Raw genomic sequence first — 21,829 nt, 5'->3', positions numbered from 1 at the left:
CATGACAGACAGGAATTACCAAAGATGGAAGCTGTCAGAAGAGTGAAGGTACCCCTTTAGTCCACCCCTTCCCTCCTCATAGTCACAGTTGAAAGTCTGATCCTAAATTTTTAACATCCCAAAGAAGTTAGTTAGAATTTGAGGGCAAAATTATCAAGTTAGCTAGAGTACAATGAAGATACCATTGATTACATAAATTGATTCATATTGAATTAAAGCTATTCCCTGCCCTTTCCCCTTCAGGTATTACCACTACTAGATTATTTTTTTCCTGCCATTATCAAAAGGGCAACAAGTAAAAAATTAACAAGCTCTTTTAATCACTTTTCAGCCTATCTGATCATTTTCTGTCTCTTTTCAGAACAGCCTTCCGAGACAAGGATACTCACTTCACACCCAGTTAAACCTTGTTGCTCTGCTGCATTTTAACGGAAGCTTAAGTTTTATAGGTATGACTGGTGTAGACCCCCCTCCTTCCCTCTGGCCATGTATTGAGCAATGCATCTTGTTACTAATGCACTGCATTAGTCTTCCCAATTCCTGCAAAACTTAGGGAAAAATAAATGTCTGCATAAAACTAGCTCCTTTCAACAATGCAGCAGTCATATATGCACTAAATTTAAACAAATAGTCGAGACTGAATTGAAACGCTGATCCTCATCCTGTCGGGGGGAAAAAAATCACCAGAGCCAAACTCAAACTCCCTGGAAGAGACTAACAAAGACTATATATACAACCTAGAGAGCAAAATGCAAGGCAGCATACCAGCTACCAAAGCCATCTGTAAAACTCGCTGCTTTCCGAAGTGGCACCGAAGTGATGCTAAGGGCAGACATCCACGGATGCAAGCACATTTCTACTGATTGAATAATCTGTACTTCTCAAAATCCCAGAAAACACACAAAAGGGCACTATTCAACGTTTACTTCTTCCTAGAAAATGAGTGCTGACAGAAGCAAAGGACAGGATGGAACTGTTGCTGCCATAATATAAATCCAGAATTCTTAAAAGGATAAGATGCCATTTGTTGACAACCCAGCCAAAATTATTTCACAATGTAACATTTTACATGATCCAAGAACAGTATGAAAGTAAATAAAAATATTTAAAGAGCTTTTGCATATAGACTAATTGCCTTTAAAAGGAAAACAAATTACACAAATGTCGTTCTCAATAGCAGCTTGTCTAACATATGATTTAATTTAACAGGTCCTAAGATAGTAATGACAGTAAGCACTGACAAGTTCTTCTGGCAACTTCTAACATCCATCAGAATTTTAATGTTGAGAAGAGAAAAAAAATAGTTGTCTTCAGAGCTGCAACATTAGTTCTCCTTCTATTTTTTCTTTATAAGTAGCCATGAAAATGCATTCATCGTGTCCTCAGTAAACTGTTCATCCCCACGTATTTTGGGCAACTAAGCCCAGCACATTCTTCCATTGTTTTGGACGTACACTGCTTTGATGTCTGATTTCCAAAACAAGAGAACTACAAAAACACTCTCAAACATACGATCCAGCTCGGACATGTGCTTCCCCACACACACATTAGCGGCAAAAATTGCTGTGTTCCTTTCGCACCGCTGTCATTCGTGTCATTTTATATGTGCCGATTTTGACTGTACAAAACACAGAGCTCCCCGAACAAGAAAAAATACCCGTTATTAGCACCACCTCCTCCTCTCTTTCCTACAGCCATGCAGCTGCAGCCACCGCGGCTGGGCAGAGCTGGCGGCAGCCGATCCCACCGGAGGGCAGCCAGTCCCTGCAGCTCCTCCGCCAGCCCCACGGCACACGTTCCTCCGGCGTGTTCCCACCCAAGGAGCTGGCACGATGGAGCAGGAGACACCAAAAGGGTACTTAACCATTTATAAACACAGTTTTTCCTATTGCACACTGTCAATAGCCACACGCATCTTACTTGTCTCCAAAAGCTGCCTGATGCCCTTACGGCTACTGCTTTCCACAAACAAAATCGCCACTGGTGAAGCTGCTGAACTGCCAACTATTCCGTGCTGCGATGAATGCCTAATATTCACCCTCATCAGCCTAATGAAAAGAAAACTTTAGCTCAAGCTACACAGCTACAAGATACAGCTTACACGTGAGAGAAAGTACATTTCCAGAAAATGCAAGGCATCTACACCTATCATATCATGCTTCACAATTGTAACATGAATTTTGGAAGACCAATAAACCCCATCAATTTCTAATGCTTCTTTAAAAACATTATGACAACTGATGTTGGTAACAAGTTAGAAAGGAGGAAGGGAGAGAGAACGCACAATTCCATCCTCAGACCAACCTTGCTCATTGCTAACTTTCTTCACGGTGTAATCTGCAAAGCTTCATTGCAAATAACTATGTGAAGTGATACAAGATTCAGGGGCTGAGGTCTTCTGCCTTGGGAAGGCTGTAGCTGAGAGTGCCTAAGTTTCACTGATTTTAGAACATGCTTTACAAGGGAAAAGCACAGGGGTCTGAAAACAAAGCCAACCAGGAGAGATGAATCTTTACATTCCCGTTTTATTAGTATGCATACAATCACATTATTCATTTATAAGCAGAACACTACCATTAGGTAAGAAACACCATAATTAGTACTCAGGCTGAAAACTCCTTGGGGAGTTTAAAAGTAACGCTACGCAAGAAGTCTGGAGAACTGGTCTCCCACATCCCAAAACAGCACCGCTGAACCAAAGCCTCTCTAGTTCCAGAGGGGTGTGACTGAAAGAGACAAACATTTCAGGACTGGTATTTCACAGCAGCTACAGGAAGAGGTCCGAAAAGGCACTGTGCTAAGAGAGCTGGGAGATTGGGCGGTAAGTCCAAAGCAGGATTTTGGGAGACTGGGAAGAAAACTTGAAGTGCACCTTTCTGTGCTTCTGTGAAGTATCTGAGAAGAGTAATATAACTGTCCACTGCAAAGACTCGATTTATCCTTCCAAGTAGCTATTGTGACTGGGTAATATTAAAACAGTGTTTTCAGGAAGATTTTTATTTCCAAGATCTTCCCTTAATAGCAGTTTATTATATACAAAGCATTGTATGCCGATACATTGTGCCAATCAAGAGTTAAGAAAGTTATGAATCCATTTATAATGAATCCATGGTGATATATACTACGATAATCTGCATTTAATGTATACTTCATAAATACAACCCTACAAGGCATGACTAGTGTCTCCAACTCACACAAAAGAAGGTTGAGGTAACTGACCTCTAAAGAAACTAGTATTATAGTAGAGATACTACAAATTTGCACACTAAGGTAATTACTCCACACTCCATTACATGCAGACACTTCTAGAGTTTGTCCGAACAGGATGTTTTGGGCAGACCCAAAGCAGCTCAGCCCTCGCTCAGATATGTACGGGCTGCCAGCTACTTGAGAGTGGCAGGGAGCTTCGTCTAACCCAACCTCCCCTATGCAGGGCTTGTTAGCTCAGGTTCAGTGATGAATTAACCACAGGCACCTGGCTCCCGACCAGCTCAAAGCACGAGCCGGATTTGCAACATAGCATTTAGACACAACTGAGAACGTCTCATAATGAAATTGCTTACTCACCTTATTCACCTCACTTACTTCATCTAGTGGAATAAACTACTCACCCATATTGCTACACAAAGAGCATTTACATGGAAGATCTAGGGCACTGTTTATTCACACCCAAGCTTTCTGAACTCCAGCTTTTCCAGGTAGAAAAATCCATTCTTAATGAAGGTCAAAACCGAAATGAACAATCTTTGCTGACAGCAAAACCACTGGCACCTTCTACACTTGAGGGCAGTTCAGACAATAATATGTCTTTGACCCTTAGGGACAAAAACTGGCTGCTGGCAGCTCCGGGAGGTTCACTAAGAGCAGGTATCTCACCAACAAACCTTCTGCAAGACTCTATATCTCTTCTTAAGATCACACTGCTTGTTCACACCTAAGGGAAACCAATGCTAAAAGCCAGGCAGCGTACTGCAGGTCACGTAACCTAACAGCTACACAGGAAGCTTACATTTGTCCAGTGCTTTGGTCCATTTTTTTGTAATAATGCAGCCACGTGAAGATACACACATCCCACAGAATGGTTATAAGCCAAGCCTGTACCATAAGATCTGGCACATCATCACCTCAAAATGTGTTTATATTAATTGATTATAACTGTTCTTATCAATCAAATGGTAAAACCATCACTTGTTTTTAGGAATTGGCTTCTCTTTAAGTCAAGTGGCTACTAAAACCAGCAGGCAGAGATGTAAAAAAAATAAAATAAAAAAATCAAGGTCTTGGAGTCTGGTCTCTTATAAAAATATGGATATGCAATTTTTATTACTAACACTATTAGTTTAGTGTCTATTTGGCTTTTATTCCATTGATCGGTTTCAATTTTTTCTGAAAGCCTCCTGGTAATTCAAACACTCCAGTACTCTATAGAGTTCAGAGCAAGCAGGGGGCCCAGCAGAAAGTGAGATTCCCATGCTCACACTGCATCAGGTATCAGAAAATCCACTCAGGAGCAAACAGATAGAAATACCCCAAAGTGCAAGGCAAAAAGCATCCAGCAGAGCCTTCACCTTCCCAGACACCGAAGTTGATAGCTGTAAGACACAAGCCCACAGGAAACCAGGCTTTGTTAGTTCCGGGACTCGTAGAAATACCTGATTTCTATAAACAGTGACATTTTCCACATCTACCGCAAGCTTCTTCAGCACATCAAGTTCAGTATCCTGCAAGGCATCTCCCTGCCCTGCCCTAGACATTCACGTGCAAGCTACCCAAATATTTTCCCTTCCAAAAGTTATTTTCTTTAAAAATACATTAAATATTTCCTTTAAAATCCACAGCTAGTCCTATTTATGTGACTATTTGCTGGGTGGAACAAAGTTAGATGCTAAGCTGGAAATACCATAACAGCTGAGTATTTTAACTGGCAACACCCTTGTAATGACATGCCCGTGTGTCATATCAGCTATAGACACCACATCTTCACAAATCTGACATCTCCCAGCTTGAAAATTAATTTAGCATGTTTATCAGAATTTTACATGCACATTCGCACAGGCATTCTTGCATTGAAAATATCTAAGAGCATTGTATCAAGTACATGTTCAGGAGTTTGATGCTCGTCAGTAACCATCTCAGTAGCAGGTTAATCCACCACCCCTCCAAAACTGCTTAAAGCTTTTGTGCCGTGCCACAACACAATTCACGTTACAATAATTTTTCTATAAAAATAAAAACCCAAATTGTAGGTCATGCATTGTTTTTAAATGCCGAAATTTGATCTCTTTACAGATAAAAATCAATAGCCTTATTGCCTGTACGGGTCCATCGATATGGGTATGCACTATTTACATACATTAGCGCTGTTATACAAGCAACTTGTCCTAAATAAACAAAAATTGTATAAGAATGTTGCAATTGCTGGTGAACCTAACAGTGCTGGGTTTGGGAGCTGTGTTTTTCCCCCAAAGTTGAAAGAAAACACATGGTGATACATAGGAAGATTATGCTACTCTTTCTTTAAGACAGGCACCAGAAGTTTTAAGAAAAGACAGGTTCATTCCCAATTTCAGTATTTCCTGAGTGTTTTGTTGCCACATTTTATAACTTGAACTTCGCTGATGTTTGTTTTGTTGCATTTTATAAATGAAACAGGGCAAAAGCTGAGAACTGAGCAAACCCGGGATTCAGCAATCCAGCAGACATCTAAGTCTTGATTAAAAATATTTCTCCTGATTAAAAGCGACCCACCCATGAGAATCAAAGAGATAGGAATTTGGAGGCATGCCAGTTCATACAATAACTATGTTTATTTGTCTTAATAAATATTTAAGAAACATGACTTGTGGTATTTGATACAACTGAGCCCGGTTAAAAGGCCTCTCTCCATGACATAAGCAAATACCGTCTACCCTCTTTATTTGTCCGACTTCTCCAACATTCAAGGCTAATCTAGTTTTAGGTCAGGAAAAAGACTGCGGTCTGTCATTTTAAACAAACCATTGTAGTAAAACGTGAACAGGAAATTCCTAACTACGCTGTTCAAAGAACAATGATTAAAAAAACAACAGAAACTTACAAAGTACAAGGAGCCTACAGACTATCACAGGACAGTTTGGGTGGAAAAAAAATCCAAAAAAAAGCGGAAAAAAAAAAAAAAGAAAAAGGCCTATAATTACCTTGCTCGGTATTTTCCCTTCCTCCTCCGCCCCCCCTTGCCCACCCCATTGCCTCCGCAGGGGCAAGGGGTCCTTCAGCCTCTGCCGAGGGAGGCACATTGGTAACTGAAGGGGGAAGACCGCAGTATATACAGCTCTGTCTGATACCTTGGAAATATCCGGCCCGCGGGAGTTAGCGCAGGCATGCCATTCATTCCACAACATATAAATGCCCTCTTTAGAGCCTCAGCTAAGCAGCAGTTTCATTTGGATTTTGAGGCACAGGTCTGCCTTGTTTTTCAATAAGCAGCAAGCTATTTTTACTGTGGAAAAAAAAAAAAAAAAAAAAAACACGTTTTAAAGGCATGCCTACTAGCATACAGACAGTATATAAAATGGATAAAATGTGGATTCAAGGAAAATCTCCTGCATTAGTGTTCTATTCATAGCACCGATTTCCCTCTCTTCAAAAAAAGGATTTTTCTCCTTTTTAATTTATACCAAGTGTGATGTGTTAAAATGTTTGGAAATTCTTTAACCAAAGCACTCTGACAACTATTTGGGTTTTATTCTCAGAAATCTGGATATCTGACTATCTTCACCGATCAACAGAAGAAAGGAAAAGGATACATGCCTAATTTGAGACAGAAATCGCAGCTAAAGGGAACGATTTCACTTTTAACATAAAGTGCTAACAACAACAACAAAACGAAAACATGGAAAGAGCCTCAGGCAAACTTAACAGTAGAGATACCCTAAAAATATCTGGATATGGGTACTAGTATCAAAATCTTCAACCACTTTGAAAAACAAGCCTCAGAGTACATATGTAAAAGGTCAGAGACAGAAAAACGAACATATGATCCCTACAGAGCTGCATTCTGAAGAACACCATTCATGGGCTGGAGGGTGGGGAAAACGTTTCCACAGCCAGGACACTATCCACAGTTTCGGGGTGTTTCTAAAGGAATCAGAGTCCTGGACACAGGGTAATTTATTTTTAAAGCGGACAGAAAAGCCTTTTATAGCTGCTCCATGGCTTCTAAATGTAAAGAAAAGGAAACTTATGGTTGTGATTAAGGTCAAGAATAAACATGATTTTCTTTATCAACTGACTTCAGAACGAACAAGCCAAATATCTGAAGAACAATACGGGCAAACAGTCATACGTGCAAAACTTCAAAAAACACAGATGTTCATATACTGTACGTAATTACAGAAAGCAGATTCCAAAAAAATTATTAGAGTAACTTTTAATGGCAGAATGATGGAGTAGTATTTCAAAACAACAAGACAACTTTCTAAAAATTCGGAACCCCTTAAATGTAAGCTGTTAGGGGAAGAAAACATATAATCAACACTGTCATTCAGATGCTGTTGCTGAAATAATCAGATAATGGCCAAAAGGCTTCCTACAAGTCAGAAACGGTGAATGAAACAGTCTTTAAACCAAGGATCTGAACTGAGACCTGGTCAGTAGTAACGATAGCAATGAAAATGTATTACCAGCTTAAAGCTGTTCAGCAGACCTTGTGCAACAGGCTGGAGGACTCGGCTCACTCCTAGCAGGCAGATGTCCAGAGCACACAACCCGCTCCATCATCACTGTTACCAAACAGAAGCCACGAACAGGCACGGACAGATCTGCAAGATCACTCCCAGAAGGAACTTACCCAACACGCTACTACAGCCTGCCGTGGCACCAGCAAGTTCATCTGCACCCGTGCCGAGCCCTACAAAGGAGGCACTTCACATGGCAGCACAAGGTTTACAAAAACGGGCTGTTTTCCATAATTGCTGGAGTTTTATTTAATCTGTCAGGTTTCTAGAACAGAGTCACAAATTTTACAAATGTTTGTTAAAATAAATAAGTAAAAAGCTCGCCCATATGTACCATCTGGTGTTTTGTCTTTTATTAAGTCATAGAAAGACATCCCATAACTTGGCTTAGCATGAAAACAGGTTTACATCTAAGGCCCAACAAAAAGTTCTTTTTTTTTTTTTTTTTTTTTTTTTTAAATGCACTTCTGGGAAAAGTTACGATTTTTTTTATTTTTTTTTAAAGCACATGACACTCCTAGGAGACAAAAACTTGGGACATCAAAATTTGTGCCAAAATCTCCACAAGCTATTTTTGAAAAAGCATTAAAAATGAAGATGATGGATCATTCCCTAAGATGCCCTTGAATCTGCAAGAAAAGACTCAGTACAAATAACTGAGGGGTCCTTAAAGGCCGTTCACGGCCAGCTACTGTCCCCTCCAACTCCCCCCTGCTTTTTCTTTTTTTAAATGATCATGGCTTGGTAAACCTTCAACAGATCACTTCCCAGAAACATTTCTCAGCTCCAACTTTCAGAATTGTAAAGTGAGAATAACAGGTACTAACAGATAGTAAATCCTGGGGGTGATCAATTTTTTCGATGATTAAATGGCATTGCACAAAACGTTCACATACTCCTTCCTATATCTTTGTGTTTGGATACATGCTCATGGATTAGAAGACTTTTTGCTCTGAAAACCTTCTATTGTATTTAACTTAAGAAATTTAAAGACTTCTCCAAAGCTTCATATAAACACATCCAGAAAACCAGTAAAAAAAGACAAGGAGGAATTTGCAAAGCAGCTTATTTTACAATAGGAAAATAATTCCTGGAACTGGAAATACAATATCTTTATAGCACCATCAATCAATCAGAACCTAAGAGTCAGACTGATCATAACTATCTCAACATTTTACACCAGAAACAGGCTAAAGGGAAAGACTTGCTTAAAGCAAAAATGTAAGGGTTTATTTCATAATCCAGCAGCTAATTCCCCCCCCACACACACACACATCACCTTCCCAAACAGAAGGCACTTAACCAGCACACTTCAAGAACAGCAATCATACTCCATCAGTTCAAAGTGACTTGACTGAAACTAGCTGGTCATATTTAAAAAAAAAAAAAAAAAGCTTCTTAAATTCAGTGCATTACGTGGCATTACGGGAAATCGAGGAAAAGTTCAGCTGAATGAGTATGCAAGACTGCCAAAGCCCGGAGAAGTATTAAACACAAACAATGAGACAGGCAGCATCAGGACAAGCACTAGGACCTCTTGTGCCCCGTCTCTGAGCACACTCCCCTTGACTAAGGCAAAAAAGCTTAGGAAATCCATTATTTTTAGACTCCTACGTTGTAGCTACTTTTGATTAATATAAGTGAAGTGTCACTTCTTTCTGAAGTCCTTGTTGTAACTAAGTACATTAAAATACTGTCCCATTCGTGTATTAAACTGCAATTTCCCAAGGGTTCAGAACTAAAAGAAGTTTTCACATCAGATTTTCCTCTTGATGACTTCAGATGTACTCCCCAACTTCCCCTAGAGGCAACAGAAATTCTGTAATTGAATTGGCCCAACTAAGCAGCTACATTAAACTCAGAATTGAAATTCAAATGTCCATGCAGAGTCTTGAGTACATGCTGCCTATTTATCGCAGATCTCAGTACAACCATAACCACAAGAGCAGGACTAGATTTTCCCTTGAATAAACTATGAGCTGGCAGAAAAGCAAAGGTAATACAACTCAAAACAATGCAAAGTAGTTTTTTAATGTCATAACTCAATACATTGCATACAGTTGGAAATATTCATCTGAATATACAGTACAAATATACAGGTTCTTAAACTGGAACCTTACAGGTTACCTACTGGTGAAGACTTTAAATGCATTTTCAATTTTATTATATAGAGGAGATAGAGAAAGTGTATCTTTCTCTACACTAAGTAGCTTTTTCTATCTCATAATGGATAACGAACAGGTCTAATATGTATTTCTCATCAGTTACTGTTAGAGACCATTTAGATTCTCCAACAACTGATCTATGTATGAACCAACAGCTGTGATACTTTTTTAATAAATTGTTCTTGGGTTAACTTATTTTGAAGTTTGGGTTACAGAGACCTATGTACCATATCAGATCTTTAATACTGCCAGTCTTGGTTTTATCCAAAAGATGAAATCTGAGGGAAACAGAAGACACAAATGTTTAAACAGTCATTTCCAAATATATGTAATACCTTCTCTATCCACAAATCATCCCTACATTGCCAAAAAGAAAATAGAAATGTCAGTTTAGTTTTTATTCTGAAAGTTCCCTTTTTAAGCATGTATGGGGTTGTTGTTCCAGTCAAGTAACTTTGGACTGTAAGAAGTGTGACACAATTTGTTTATGCTGCAGAATTGGATAATTATGCAGCATTTTCAGCCATCTTCCCAAACACAGATAAGCCACTCTTTCTAAGAATCATTGTGTGTTAAGGTTAAAAAGTCTTAGTTTTAGCTGTCTAAATGGGAAGCCAATATTTAATAAATCAACTTTGAAATATTGCATGTTCACAGCTTTGATACCAACCTTTGCATTTTGCCATAAGGAATACTAATCACTGTACGTGTGAAAAACCTTCAGCCTAAGTACAATATAAATCAAAATAGTTTCAATGACGTTCTCTATACATATTTCATCTTGAAAATAGCTCTTTCAGAAAGCTATGAAAGATATCTTCTGATCCTCTGCTGCCAGTTCAAGGCTGTTGATACCACTATACTTTATTTTTGTCCCACTGCCAATTAAATACGCTGAAGTAGAAAAGTCTTCAAAAGCAACAACAACAAAAAAATACAGCAATACCGGTTTTTGATAGTCACTGATTCAGTCCCTGACGGCAATCAGCTGTTAGCCAGCACAGAATCTCACCTCAATCCCCCACACTAGAAGGGGACAGACCGGACTCATCACTGGATGCAAGAGACCTTCGTACTCTAGCAAAGCACCCACAGGACAGGAAAAAACAGGCCAAGAAACAGGAACTGAGAAATACTCCAGCTTATCTGAAAATACAACACATATCTCGAGCTAGTCTCACTAGGTAGGAGCTGACTCAAATGATTCAACGTGCCAGGAGAACTGACGGGGCCGTCAACTTTTAGCAGAGGCTCTCCATGTTTTTAGCACGCTCTGAATGTGCCAAATCCAAATTAATTTTCCTATCTGGAACAGAATCTAGAAATGAGCAAGGCCCCTGTAGCATGGCAGAACAAAACCTAGATCCCCATTCCCTTGCCACTGAACAATTAAGAACCAAGGGGTTTATCTCCACGAAACAGGCCCTGGACTGGGCCACAAAAGAGGCAAGGCAAAAACATGACACCAGAGCGCCTGCTCTCTTCCATAAGCAGAGAGCCAAAAGCCTTGTACACCACGTAACTCCAGCTTTACAGCTGCCTCCTCTTCTTCTAGCTGGAAATTTCAACCTTTATTCCTTTCAGTCCCTTAGTAACACCCTCGTCGAACAGTCTTTTGATCAGCTGTAGCCCAAAATGCTGGCGATAAAGCCACCTTCCAAGGCCTCTGACAGCTGCTTCGTTGGCTTTGCTATCCCCTCGACGTGCCTCTCCTCACTCCACCCTTCCTCAGGTACACCCTGTGCCTCCCCACCGAGCCGAGATCCTCCCTGGAGGTACTCCACTGTCAACATCCTCCTGGTATCGACCCGATCTCACACCCAACTCCCTCACACTCCTCCGAGGCGCCGCGCTGCCAGCATCCTCCCCAGCTCCCCATCTGATCGTACACCCGATCCTCCCAGCCGCCTCCTTCGCTCCCTGCCAGCGATGGCAACACTTGCCATCGACTCCACCAACCCTTCCTGAGCACTCCAAGCTGTTGCTGAAAACCCAGACTCCCTCCCCAGATCAGCTCTGCAGGTTGTACCTGCCCCTCACGACTGAAAAGCCACTTCCACACCACTACCCAATGGACAAAGTTATGGTGAAACCTGTATAAAAACTAACAAAAGTGTCTTAAACATCTGTCTGACATTTCAAAGGTGAATCCTCACTTTTAAAAAGGTAACTTGAGATGCAGTGTTTTACCGTGGGGGTATTTTAGAAGTCAGTAGTCAGGACTGCCATTCACGAAGAGGATTCACCCAAGAGGGTTTTAAACTGACTCATCACTTTTGCCTAAGCCAGGTCCTTATTGAATTAAACTTAATTGCCATAAGCCATTTAAATATCCATCTGCCCTGAGGGTAAGTCAGCTGAGGGAGCTGAACAGGCCAAAACCCACCCTTCCCTAAAAGAGAAAAATGAAATGCTGAATAGCTTATTTTTGCCAGCTGGACTTTGTGTGAGGTTGGATAACCACCAGTACCAGTGAGAGAGGTACAAGACCATGAGGCTGGAGGGGGGGACACCGCTGCTTTTGGCAACAGGGAACCACTCGCTCGGTGGTGCTGTATTGTGAAACCTTGCTGAGCGTGCAGCCTGGGCTGCCACGGAGAGGTAGGGCAAGTCCCTCGAGGTTGTTCTCCTCTTTGGCTAGCTTCTTGCAGCCAGAAACAAGTTGAAGATCACATAAAAGCTGCGATACTCCCTGGCTTTGCTGGTGAACGTGAGTGGTCACATCTGTAGCAGATAAGACATTCAGGAAGTTCTATTTTTAACTCTAGGCAGAAAAAGTATTAGTTTTACTGTTTCGCCAAAATACCAGCTGAATACTTCTGTTCAGCCTCACGTGCAACTTTACAAAGCTCTACCTTCCCGTAATCAATGTGAAATTATAAACCAACATTACATTGAACAGACACCTCTACGGTGCTTGTTAACAGGACTTTGCCTGCTATAGATAAGTTCTTAATTTTTTTATTGCCTACAACTCATTTGTTCTCATGTTTGCGTACTGCTGTCACTATATTTACATTCACTGAAAATGCGAAGCTGTTATCTCTCAAACTAAACTTATCTCTAAAATCCAAGCCTAAATAGGATTTTTTTTTTCTTGAGATAACAGAACTTCAGACCCTAGCCTCATGACATTTCAAATCTTGTATTCTCACATATGCAGTTTATACATCTTGAAAAGCAGACACTCCCCCCTCCAACCTTTTCAAAGACATTCATTCAAATACTTAATTTTCTTCTAACAATGCTTGGTGCTGTCTAACGATAATAAATACAAACACTGTGTCTACAGTGACTCGCATATGCATTGGTCTACACACAGACGAAACAGTAAACTACCTTTTCTGATAGTTTTGAGCACTAACAACATCTGACAGACCAAGGTTTCTCAGATTATCAGATCCAACTTATAGGCAAGACAGCCAATACCTCTGCACAGAACCCTCCAAGAATTAGCCCTTGTAACACGTGCCATTGCATTGCTGCAGCTCACTGCAGTCACAAGCCCTAATTTAGTCCTTTCTAGCCAGCATACAAACACAGCAAGGCAGGTGTCTGCATTCCCTGACTGCTGAAAATACTTAAATACCTCCATCTAGAATTCACTAAAAACTACATGTGCACAGGAGAGGGGGAAAAAAAAAAAAAAACTTTTACCTTTAACAAAGCATTAAGAAGCTTAACAACACTCTTGGTTAATGAGGTAAACTTGGCTCTGTAGCTGTTCGGATGCATTACCACATGTGAATTAGGTCTTGCAGTTTTATGCTATCTAAGCCAGATTTTCCAAGTATATATATGTTAACCTGCAAAACCAATCAAATAAATCACAATTCACTACTATTGTACTAAAAGGACAACCTTTCATTTTCAGGAAGAAGGAGTGGATGCCTCCCACCTCTACTTTCTGAGACACTGAAACATTACTAAAAACATTTAAAAATGTTTATCCTCAATTACTGGACATAAAGTACTCATTTTTAACTATGTCATATTACAAGAGTAGTTTATCAGAAAATGTGAACATGTATTTCATACAGGTATTGCTTACTTCATCCAGGTATCTAATTCAGAGCGCTGAGATCAAGAAAAAAATGCAATAATTTAAAATTAATTTACCACGAACCAGCTCATTGTTTACGTGTTATCAGAATCTAACAATTGAAAGCAAGGACTGAGTTTGAAAACAAACTTGGAAAATGCACAGACATTAATTCTGAGACTCTCACACCTATGCTTATTTTGAATCATAAACAATTTCATACAAGTGCCATATAAAAGTTAAACATCTGCCTGTTTGAAGACCTACCAGACTGAATGAAAAAAATAGATATATGAATCGAATAGAATGCATCTCTCTTCTGAATGGCAAAGAAATAAATGTGTCATGGCATATAAACGTGACACTTTCAAAACAAATGTCAGCTACAGCATACCTTTAAAAATATTACTGGACTATTTTGAAGAACTAGAGCACAAGCATGTCCCGATGGGTCGGGGGCTCAGGGCACCGCAGCCCTCTCTTCCCACACGTGCTGCAGCCCATACTCCCAGCCGCATGCCAGGAGAGCAGTCGCACAGCTGCACGGCTTTCCCATCCACGCTGTGACTGCATCCAGGCTTGACATTTGCACAGAAAATTCAAAACATCTGGATCTCGAGCAGTACTTTATATGCATTGTTTTTCATACAAATTCTACCAAGTCCACTGTATTCGCTGCTAACTTGAGGTAACCACATGATGCAACTGCAGTGACCCAGATGTCTCAAGTGGCGGGGGTAAACTGGACTTCTTCCTTGCCGTGTTCAGAGAAACAACCCGGAGAAACTCTCCACTTTCTAATGAAAGCATGGCTGCTCTGCCAATCCATACGAGATATATTTAGCTAGATATATTATATATAGGTCAAGTGATGTATCGTGCAACAGAGGCAGCAAAAATAGATGCTCACAGACAATGGGGCTTCAACTGATAGCTGACTTTGGCAAAAAAAAAAAAAAAAAAAAAAAAAGAATCAGATAATTTCATCTAGACAGCTAAAGGAGTAGAAACACTATTCCAGCATTTAATATCTCTTATTATTAAAAAAAATATATCCGATTTCTGGTTTCAACTTCTGCCTAGCAGACACTATTATAAATCTATTAAACAAAAGAGATCTGAAGTCTCAGATATCATAATCTCTTTTTACAATCAGCATTCAAACCACTTCTTAAACACCTCTTCAACTGAGTAAGTTCAGCTCCCTTGCTCTCTTGGGAGAGCATGTTTTCCAGATTCATACTCACTTACTCATTCTTTTTTTTTTTTTTTTTTTCTGAAGACAACCATCTTCATCTCTTGTGACCTTAGCTCTGACAGCCTAAGGAGCTAATTTATTTATAAAATCACAACCAAATTAGTATTTCGGCATTTCTGCTTGCCTTGAATGATTTTCAAAGCATCACTTCCAAAAATACTTTTTTGCACCCTATAGGTTAATTATTTTTTTGACACTAACAGTCTGCATCGCACAAATAAAACACATGATTTAACTCTGTCCTGTCATCATCGTGTTTTCAGAGTGAATATTACAATGATCAACAATTAATTTGTTTTCTTCCCATTCCACAAGTAGCATTATAATACAACAAAATTGAAGTAGACAAAAAAAGTCTGAAAACACACAAAAACTTAGTGCAAACTTTCAAAAACCGTGGTGGTACTGTGTTGTTGCCTTCATCTTTCCCATGCTCGGCAAGAGAAGTATTTGAATTGTAATGCTGAATGACACTGACCGTAACTCTCGGTGCAGGGGTTTAAGCCCAGCCTAGAAAAATGCTATTTGTGATTTAAACGATTCTCCTGATTGTCAATGGGCTGCTGAATGCTGTCAGCTGGGCAGATACAATGCACTACGCTGGCTGATACTCTCTGGCCTTGACAAAGAGGCCACTGCCTTTCCAAGGGTACCACACATGGGTGCTCCAGAAGATCCTTTGCCTCACTAGAGGCACGTCTTCCAGTTTCAGCAAAAGTTTGCGTAGCCCTTCTAATCTAAATCTATTTCACCTCCCAGCCCTTACCTGTCCTCAGAGCTGCTCCTCTCCAGGTCTCAGGGGAGGCAAGGTATGGAAAAGTTTGTCACTAAAAATGCTCTCGATGCAAAAGTAGCAATAGCTCAGCAACTTAAACCTGTGGTTTTCTAGCTCTGAATATTTAACAAGAATATGGTGTAAGTTTCCCATTCGCCATCTCCTATTCCTTTATAAAAACCAAACTGGGGGAAAGAGAAATCGCATGACGCAGCATCACGCTTTGCTTTGCTGTAACAGACCACATCGTCAGAGCAGCTAGCAGGAACTGCCTTTGTCCTTCTTCACAGGAAGAAGAGACGAGCGGGGTAGTACACTTGCTAAACACCAAATAAATTATGAGAACAAGGAGGAACCCTGAAATAGTTTGGGAGAAACAGCCCAAACTTCTGGACTTTTCTGCCCATTACCCACTTCCTCGAGCTGTTCTGCAATGCATTCCTAATAACGCATACCTGCCTAGTGACTTCCTCAAGCCAACTCCTTTCAAGCACGCTACCCTTCCCTGCTTATTTCGACCTTCCATAATTCAGATTTTTCATCAGTCTCCTCCTCTAGCACATCTTACACTGCCTGACATTTCACACCTCGTTCTTGTCCTTCACCTTCCAAGTCTCTCCTCCTTCTCCACAGGCTTCCCAGCACGCACGTTTTCTGCCTCTGAAGACTCCCCATCCCACGCGGGTGCTCCTTCTTTTCCCTCGGGGTTCCCTGCACAGCCAGCAGAGAGCTGACACCCTCACACCCTGAACCCTCACCAGACCGGTTTCTTCTCACCTGTTTTTCCCTGTCCTACAGGTTTTCAGTCCAGTTTCCCTACTTTTTGCTTCCCAGGCTTCAGGTGCCTTCTCCCTACCCCCAGCTCCTGATTTGCTTTGCTCCTCACAGCTCTCCAAAACATCCCCCCTCCTGTCAAATCCCAAGGCCAATCCCTCTTGTTCCAACCCACCTCCTCTACAAGGCCAGGGCTCTTTCTCTCTGGGTTCAAGTTCACCAGCTTCAAGAATTAAGATGCTGCTGAGGACGCAGGACAGAAGAGCTACCTGATCTTAATAAAGATACCAGCAGTCCAGGTTGCAGGAAGCTCCTGCAAACACAGCTGCTAGAAATACAAGTCCTTACCCAACCCATACGAATTCTTCAAAGCTTCCCAAACTGGCCCAGATGGATTATTTCTCCATGCAAAAATGCTGCTACACCTTGCGAGTTTAAAATCCTCATTCCAAACCAAGATGATTTAAATCTTCAAACAAACAAAGATGACAACTCGCATTAAGAAGCTGAAGGAAACAAATCAAATCATCTCCCCTGGTGAGGTTCTGCAAAAACAGCACTGTGTCTTAGCTGAAGTTTCCACAAGCAAAAAAATCTAACAAAAACTCACCAGCTTGGAAAGCTTTTGCCAACAGTTTTGGCTAAGCTCTAATCACTTGAAAACACAGCCTTGTAACAAACAGCAACTGTAGTAAGACCTGGTGCCACAAAGATCATCAATATCAACCACAAACGCGGTCAGTCTTTTATAAGAGCATTCACAATCCCCAGTTATTCACCAGCATCTCCATATACTAAGTACTGTGCAAACACGAGATAAAAAGGCCATTTGCTGCCTTAATCTATTAAGATAAAAGACAACTACTACAGCAAGAAGAAAACGTGCACTGAATGGTTCCACCTCAAGATCTACAGGGTCTGCTAGACAACTGTCTAGCAATCTACACAGATCAACACAATAATCTCCATCAGCCTAACCACTGATTTGATACCAAAGCAGCTTCTCGTATCTGCTCATTTTATCCCTTTCCTACTGTTCTCCCTTTTCTTTATTCAATTTTTCCTACCCTAAAAAGAAAAAAAACCATATGGCATCCACTTCTAGGTCCTTTATCCCCTTTAACTCTGTTACCTTGACTTACCTCTTGCTCCTGTCACCTTCTTTCCCAAACCCCCAAATCCTTCATACAGCACATTTCTCCTTCCTTAACTTCCCGAAATAGTATTTCCTTCTCTTCTTGGCTTCAGCAGGATTATTTTTTTCTTAAATCAAATAACTGCTTCATATTAAATTCACTAACCTAACTACAAAAGGCAGAGAAATCTCAAAAGGAATGCTGAAAAAAAAAAAAAAAAAAAGAAACTATTAAGTCCCAGCTACAGAGAAAGAAGAGCCCGTGGGGATGCTTATAGGATCACTGCCCATAGGAAAGCTTGGAGGTGCTGATTCTCAGAGTTCGGGTCATGTGCAACATGGCCCGAGGTCCCATAATTTCATCCAACTCCTCCTGGATAGAAATGAAACCAACACACCAGGCACGGAAACAGGGGGCTGATTCGTCACTCTACGCCAAATTGACAATGCCGAGGCAAATATGATACCAAACACATTATTCTACCTTACTTTTTCAAGATCTTTTTGCAGAAAAAAACACCTTCAGTACCATCTCCCTGCTGCTCCGACCTTTCCTTCCCAAACTTTGGCGGAACACAACTAACCTGACCCCTTCCTACTTTGTTGCTGGAATCCGAATAGCTGCAGTGAAAACTCCAAAGACCGGCCACCTTCCGCTATGCAACACACAGCCATCTCACTGCACTAACAGCAGCCTGTTCTCAGCCAGAGATCAACTCTGCAGCCATAGAACTAGCTTCTGCTGCTTGAATCCTGTAGAAACTGTTGACATTTCCTCATGGAAACCTTGTGTCTTTTCTACCTGCCCCAGTGTAACTGTCTCAATCTCTGCTCTACAGCCTGATCTCCTCACCTGAAAAATACATCTCGGTTTAACCACCGGTGTGAAGTATTTAAAGAAATTTTCAAACGTCGCGTGGCATTTCAATTATTTCTTCAAAACATGAGGTCCTAATTTGAGCAGTGCTATTCGAATCGCACGGCGCTACATCGCCACTGAATTTAAACACTGCGGGGAATTGCTGAGTCTTTTTCTTTGCTGTCTCTACATAAAGTACTCCAGGAGACGAAACTGCACACCCCCTGAAATTTAAGGGAAAGGACGGCACGCAGAGAAGCCACAGACACGTTATTGTGTCACCGGTTACCTTTAAAACAGAGTACTGCAAGCAAGCGAACGTTAAAAAACACACAGATCGCTGCAGAAAAAAAAAATGCGCTAAAGCATAACAACAAGCATTTAATACATCAGCAAAAAATATGTGCATGCGTAAGTATGTCTAAACAACGAGACAAAAGATCTTGATCTCGTAGGTAAATATTTAGGCTATTTAAACAGCTATGCATCATTGTGCAAGACGGCAGGAATTGCTCAAATTACTCCAGTCTTTAACCCAGACTGCGCTTAAATGTTTCTGTGGCCTGCTTAACATTCCTGGCATAGCTCTGGCAAGGTAGCTCTGGCCGAAGTTCAAACTGTCCTTGTCCAACTTTCGCTTACTATAAAAACATTGTTTAATATAGGAAAGCACACACGGAGACATATGTTTCTCATTTCGCAGACACCTCCAAATACTGACACTTGTGTTCCGCAGCTCCGCGTGGAAATTTTTGGGCGAGCGCGTTCAAAGCGCGGGTGCGTGCAGCAGGCGGCACCCTCCGCAGATATTCCCCTGTTTTAAACCGAAGCTTTAAAGCCCGGACAAGTTTTAAGCCTTTATGGGCAGCTCTGTCAGAGGGCGCGCACCCCACAGGGTGCAAACCCTGCTGCGATTCACCCCGGGCTGCCGAGACCCGGGGCCGGGACCGTGCCCGTGAGCCGGGGCCGGCTCCGAGCCGCGGCGCTGGGGCCCCGCTCGGCCCGGCCGGGCCCCGCCGCCCACACCCCGCCCGCGGCCGCGGCCAGGAAAATGTCGCCGCCGGGACACGGAGCCGGCAGCGGGACCGGGGTGGGAAGGGGGGGATCCTGCGGGACGGGACGGGACGGGACGAGCCCAGCCCGGCCGGGGGCTCCCCGCCTGCTCCTGCCCCGTACCTGTCGCGGGGGTCGATCCACGAGGTCTGCCGGGTGTTGTGGTCGATGTAGAAGACGCGCCCGTCGAAGTCCCGCGCCTCCTCCCAGCCGGCGGGCAGCGGCAGCTCCGAGCTCTCCCGGCCCCGCTGCCCGCCCGCAGCCGCCGCCGCCGCCGCCGAGCCGGGGCCGGGGCCGGGGCCGGGGCCGGAGCCGGGGCCGCCGCCGCCGCCCTGCCCCGCCGCCCCTTGCTGCTGCCGCCGCCGCCGGCCGCCGCTCAGCCACGGCATGGCCGCCCCAGCGCCGGGCCGCCGCCGCCCAGCTCCGGCACCAACCCGCTCCCCGCCCGCCGCCGGGGCAGCTCCCGTCCCGCGGCCGCCCGCCGCTTCCTCCCCCCCCTCCTCTTCCTCCTCCTCCTCCTCCTCCTCCTCCTCCTCCTCCAGCACTAGCAGGCGGCCCCGCGGGCAGCGGGACTCGGGCGGCTCCGGCTGCGCCGCGCCGGGCTCATCCTCCCCCGCGACAGCCCCGCTCGGCGCCGGGACCAGCCCCGCCGCCGCTACAAACCCCGCCCGGGCCCTGCCCCGGCCCCGGCCCCAGCCCCAGCCCCGGCCCCGGCCCCAGCCCCGGCCATCTTCCCGCCCGCCCCCCCTCGCCAGGGCCCGGCCCCCGCCGCCGCCTCCACCCCGCCCGCCCGTTCCCACGCCGCCGAGGGCCGGGCCGGGCCCCGCGGGGAGCGGCGCTTCCCCCCCGGCCTCCCTCCTGCCCCTTCCCCCGGCTCGGCCCGGCTCGGCTCGGCCCGGCCCGGCCGCCCCTTCCTCCGCCGCCCGCGGGGGAGGCGCCGCGGAAGCCGGGCCCCAGCCCGGCCCGGCCGCTGCCCCCCGGGGGCGAGGGGCGAGGGGGGTCGGCGGGCGGCATCCCCGGGAGCCAAGTGTTTGTGAGGCGTGGGTCAGAGCTAAGCCACGGCACCAAGTATTAAGTCAGGGGTTACAGTTTCTGCGATTTTAATTATGTCTCCCAGGCTTTCCGAGCCTTTATTTAGCTGAGGTAGGCGTTCTCAAATGGCACAGGTCTGTATTAGCAATGCCTTGGGACACTGGAGTTTCTTGTTCAAAGAATAATAAAAAAAAAGCCCTCTGCACCACAGCTCAGCTCTCCCTTCGTTGCCTTTAACGGCCTTGCAGCGATTACCTTAGCACAATGTCTGCACAACAGCACCATGCCAAGACGCTGCACCAGTTCATTGTACCTGGAAGCAGCAGAGCCAGGTCGTTATAGTAATCCACCAAGACTAATTAGCCCTGCTGAGGATATGTGCAACGTAGCTTCCTCTTCCTCATCACTCCCCGCAGTCCCAAGATAGGGTCTGGCTTCAGTGAGGAACCTATGGACTGAGGCTGCAGAAACAGTACGGGACTGACTGACCATGGAGTGTCAGTATTTTGGGGACAAGGAGCTCAACACAGTGGTGGGCAGAGGGGAAGTGACGGGACCTAATGTGGAACATTTCATTCAGCTCATAGCCCTTTGACTAAATTCTCGTCTTAACTTTGGCAAAGTGCTTCAGGCTAGAGCCAGAACAGGACTTGGCTGGGTTGTGGTTTCTCGGCAGAATTATGACGCACATGTTCCGTGTAAAGCATGAGCTGGAGGTCCAGCATGGCTTGGATCTCGTGGATGCATTATAATTGCCGTTTAGGATGCATCTGCTGCTGTGTGAAGGACAGGGCCAAGACTTTCAGGTGCACAGTAGGTGCTTCTCCAACTGGTAGGTTATATCTCCCAAAATCTTCAACAACTGTGGAAAAAATATATATGTCTGTAGATGATGCCTGGAAAAGATTTTCAGGCTAAACAAGAGAACTTGTCCTGAAAAACTCAGATTTAAAATTGTCCCAGCATTCAGATTTAATTTCTAGGCTCTCCATATTTAGCAAAAACCTCTAGCTTAGCTTAG

At 43.5% G+C, this 21,829-nt stretch overlaps 1 protein-coding gene across 3 annotated transcripts in view; it reads right to left on the bottom strand.

The window, feature by feature from the left end:
• WWC3 (WWC family member 3) overlaps positions 1 to 20,452 on the bottom strand; it is a 99,646-nt gene extending 79,194 nt beyond the window's left edge. For 2 of the 3 annotated variants that reach the window (XM_068682713.1, XM_068682722.1), the window contains exon 1: positions 19,900 to 20,279. In XM_068682713.1, coding sequence (XP_068538814.1) covers positions 19,900 to 20,165 — 266 coding nt within the window. In that variant the 5' untranslated portion in view covers positions 20,166 to 20,279. Of the gene's footprint in view, positions 1 to 19,899 lie in introns of all 3 variants that reach the window. The other variant, XM_068682733.1, reaches the window with a different exon arrangement.
• Between the last annotated feature and the right edge of the window lie 1,377 nt (positions 20,453 to 21,829).

The sequence above is a fragment of the Anas acuta genome, chromosome 1 (genome assembly GCF_963932015.1).
Source record: "Anas acuta chromosome 1, bAnaAcu1.1, whole genome shotgun sequence".
Lineage (NCBI taxonomy): Eukaryota > Metazoa > Chordata > Aves > Anseriformes > Anatidae > Anas > Anas acuta.
The sequence above is the reverse complement of the archived record's forward strand: the minus strand, read 5'-3'. Positions and strand labels throughout refer to the sequence as shown.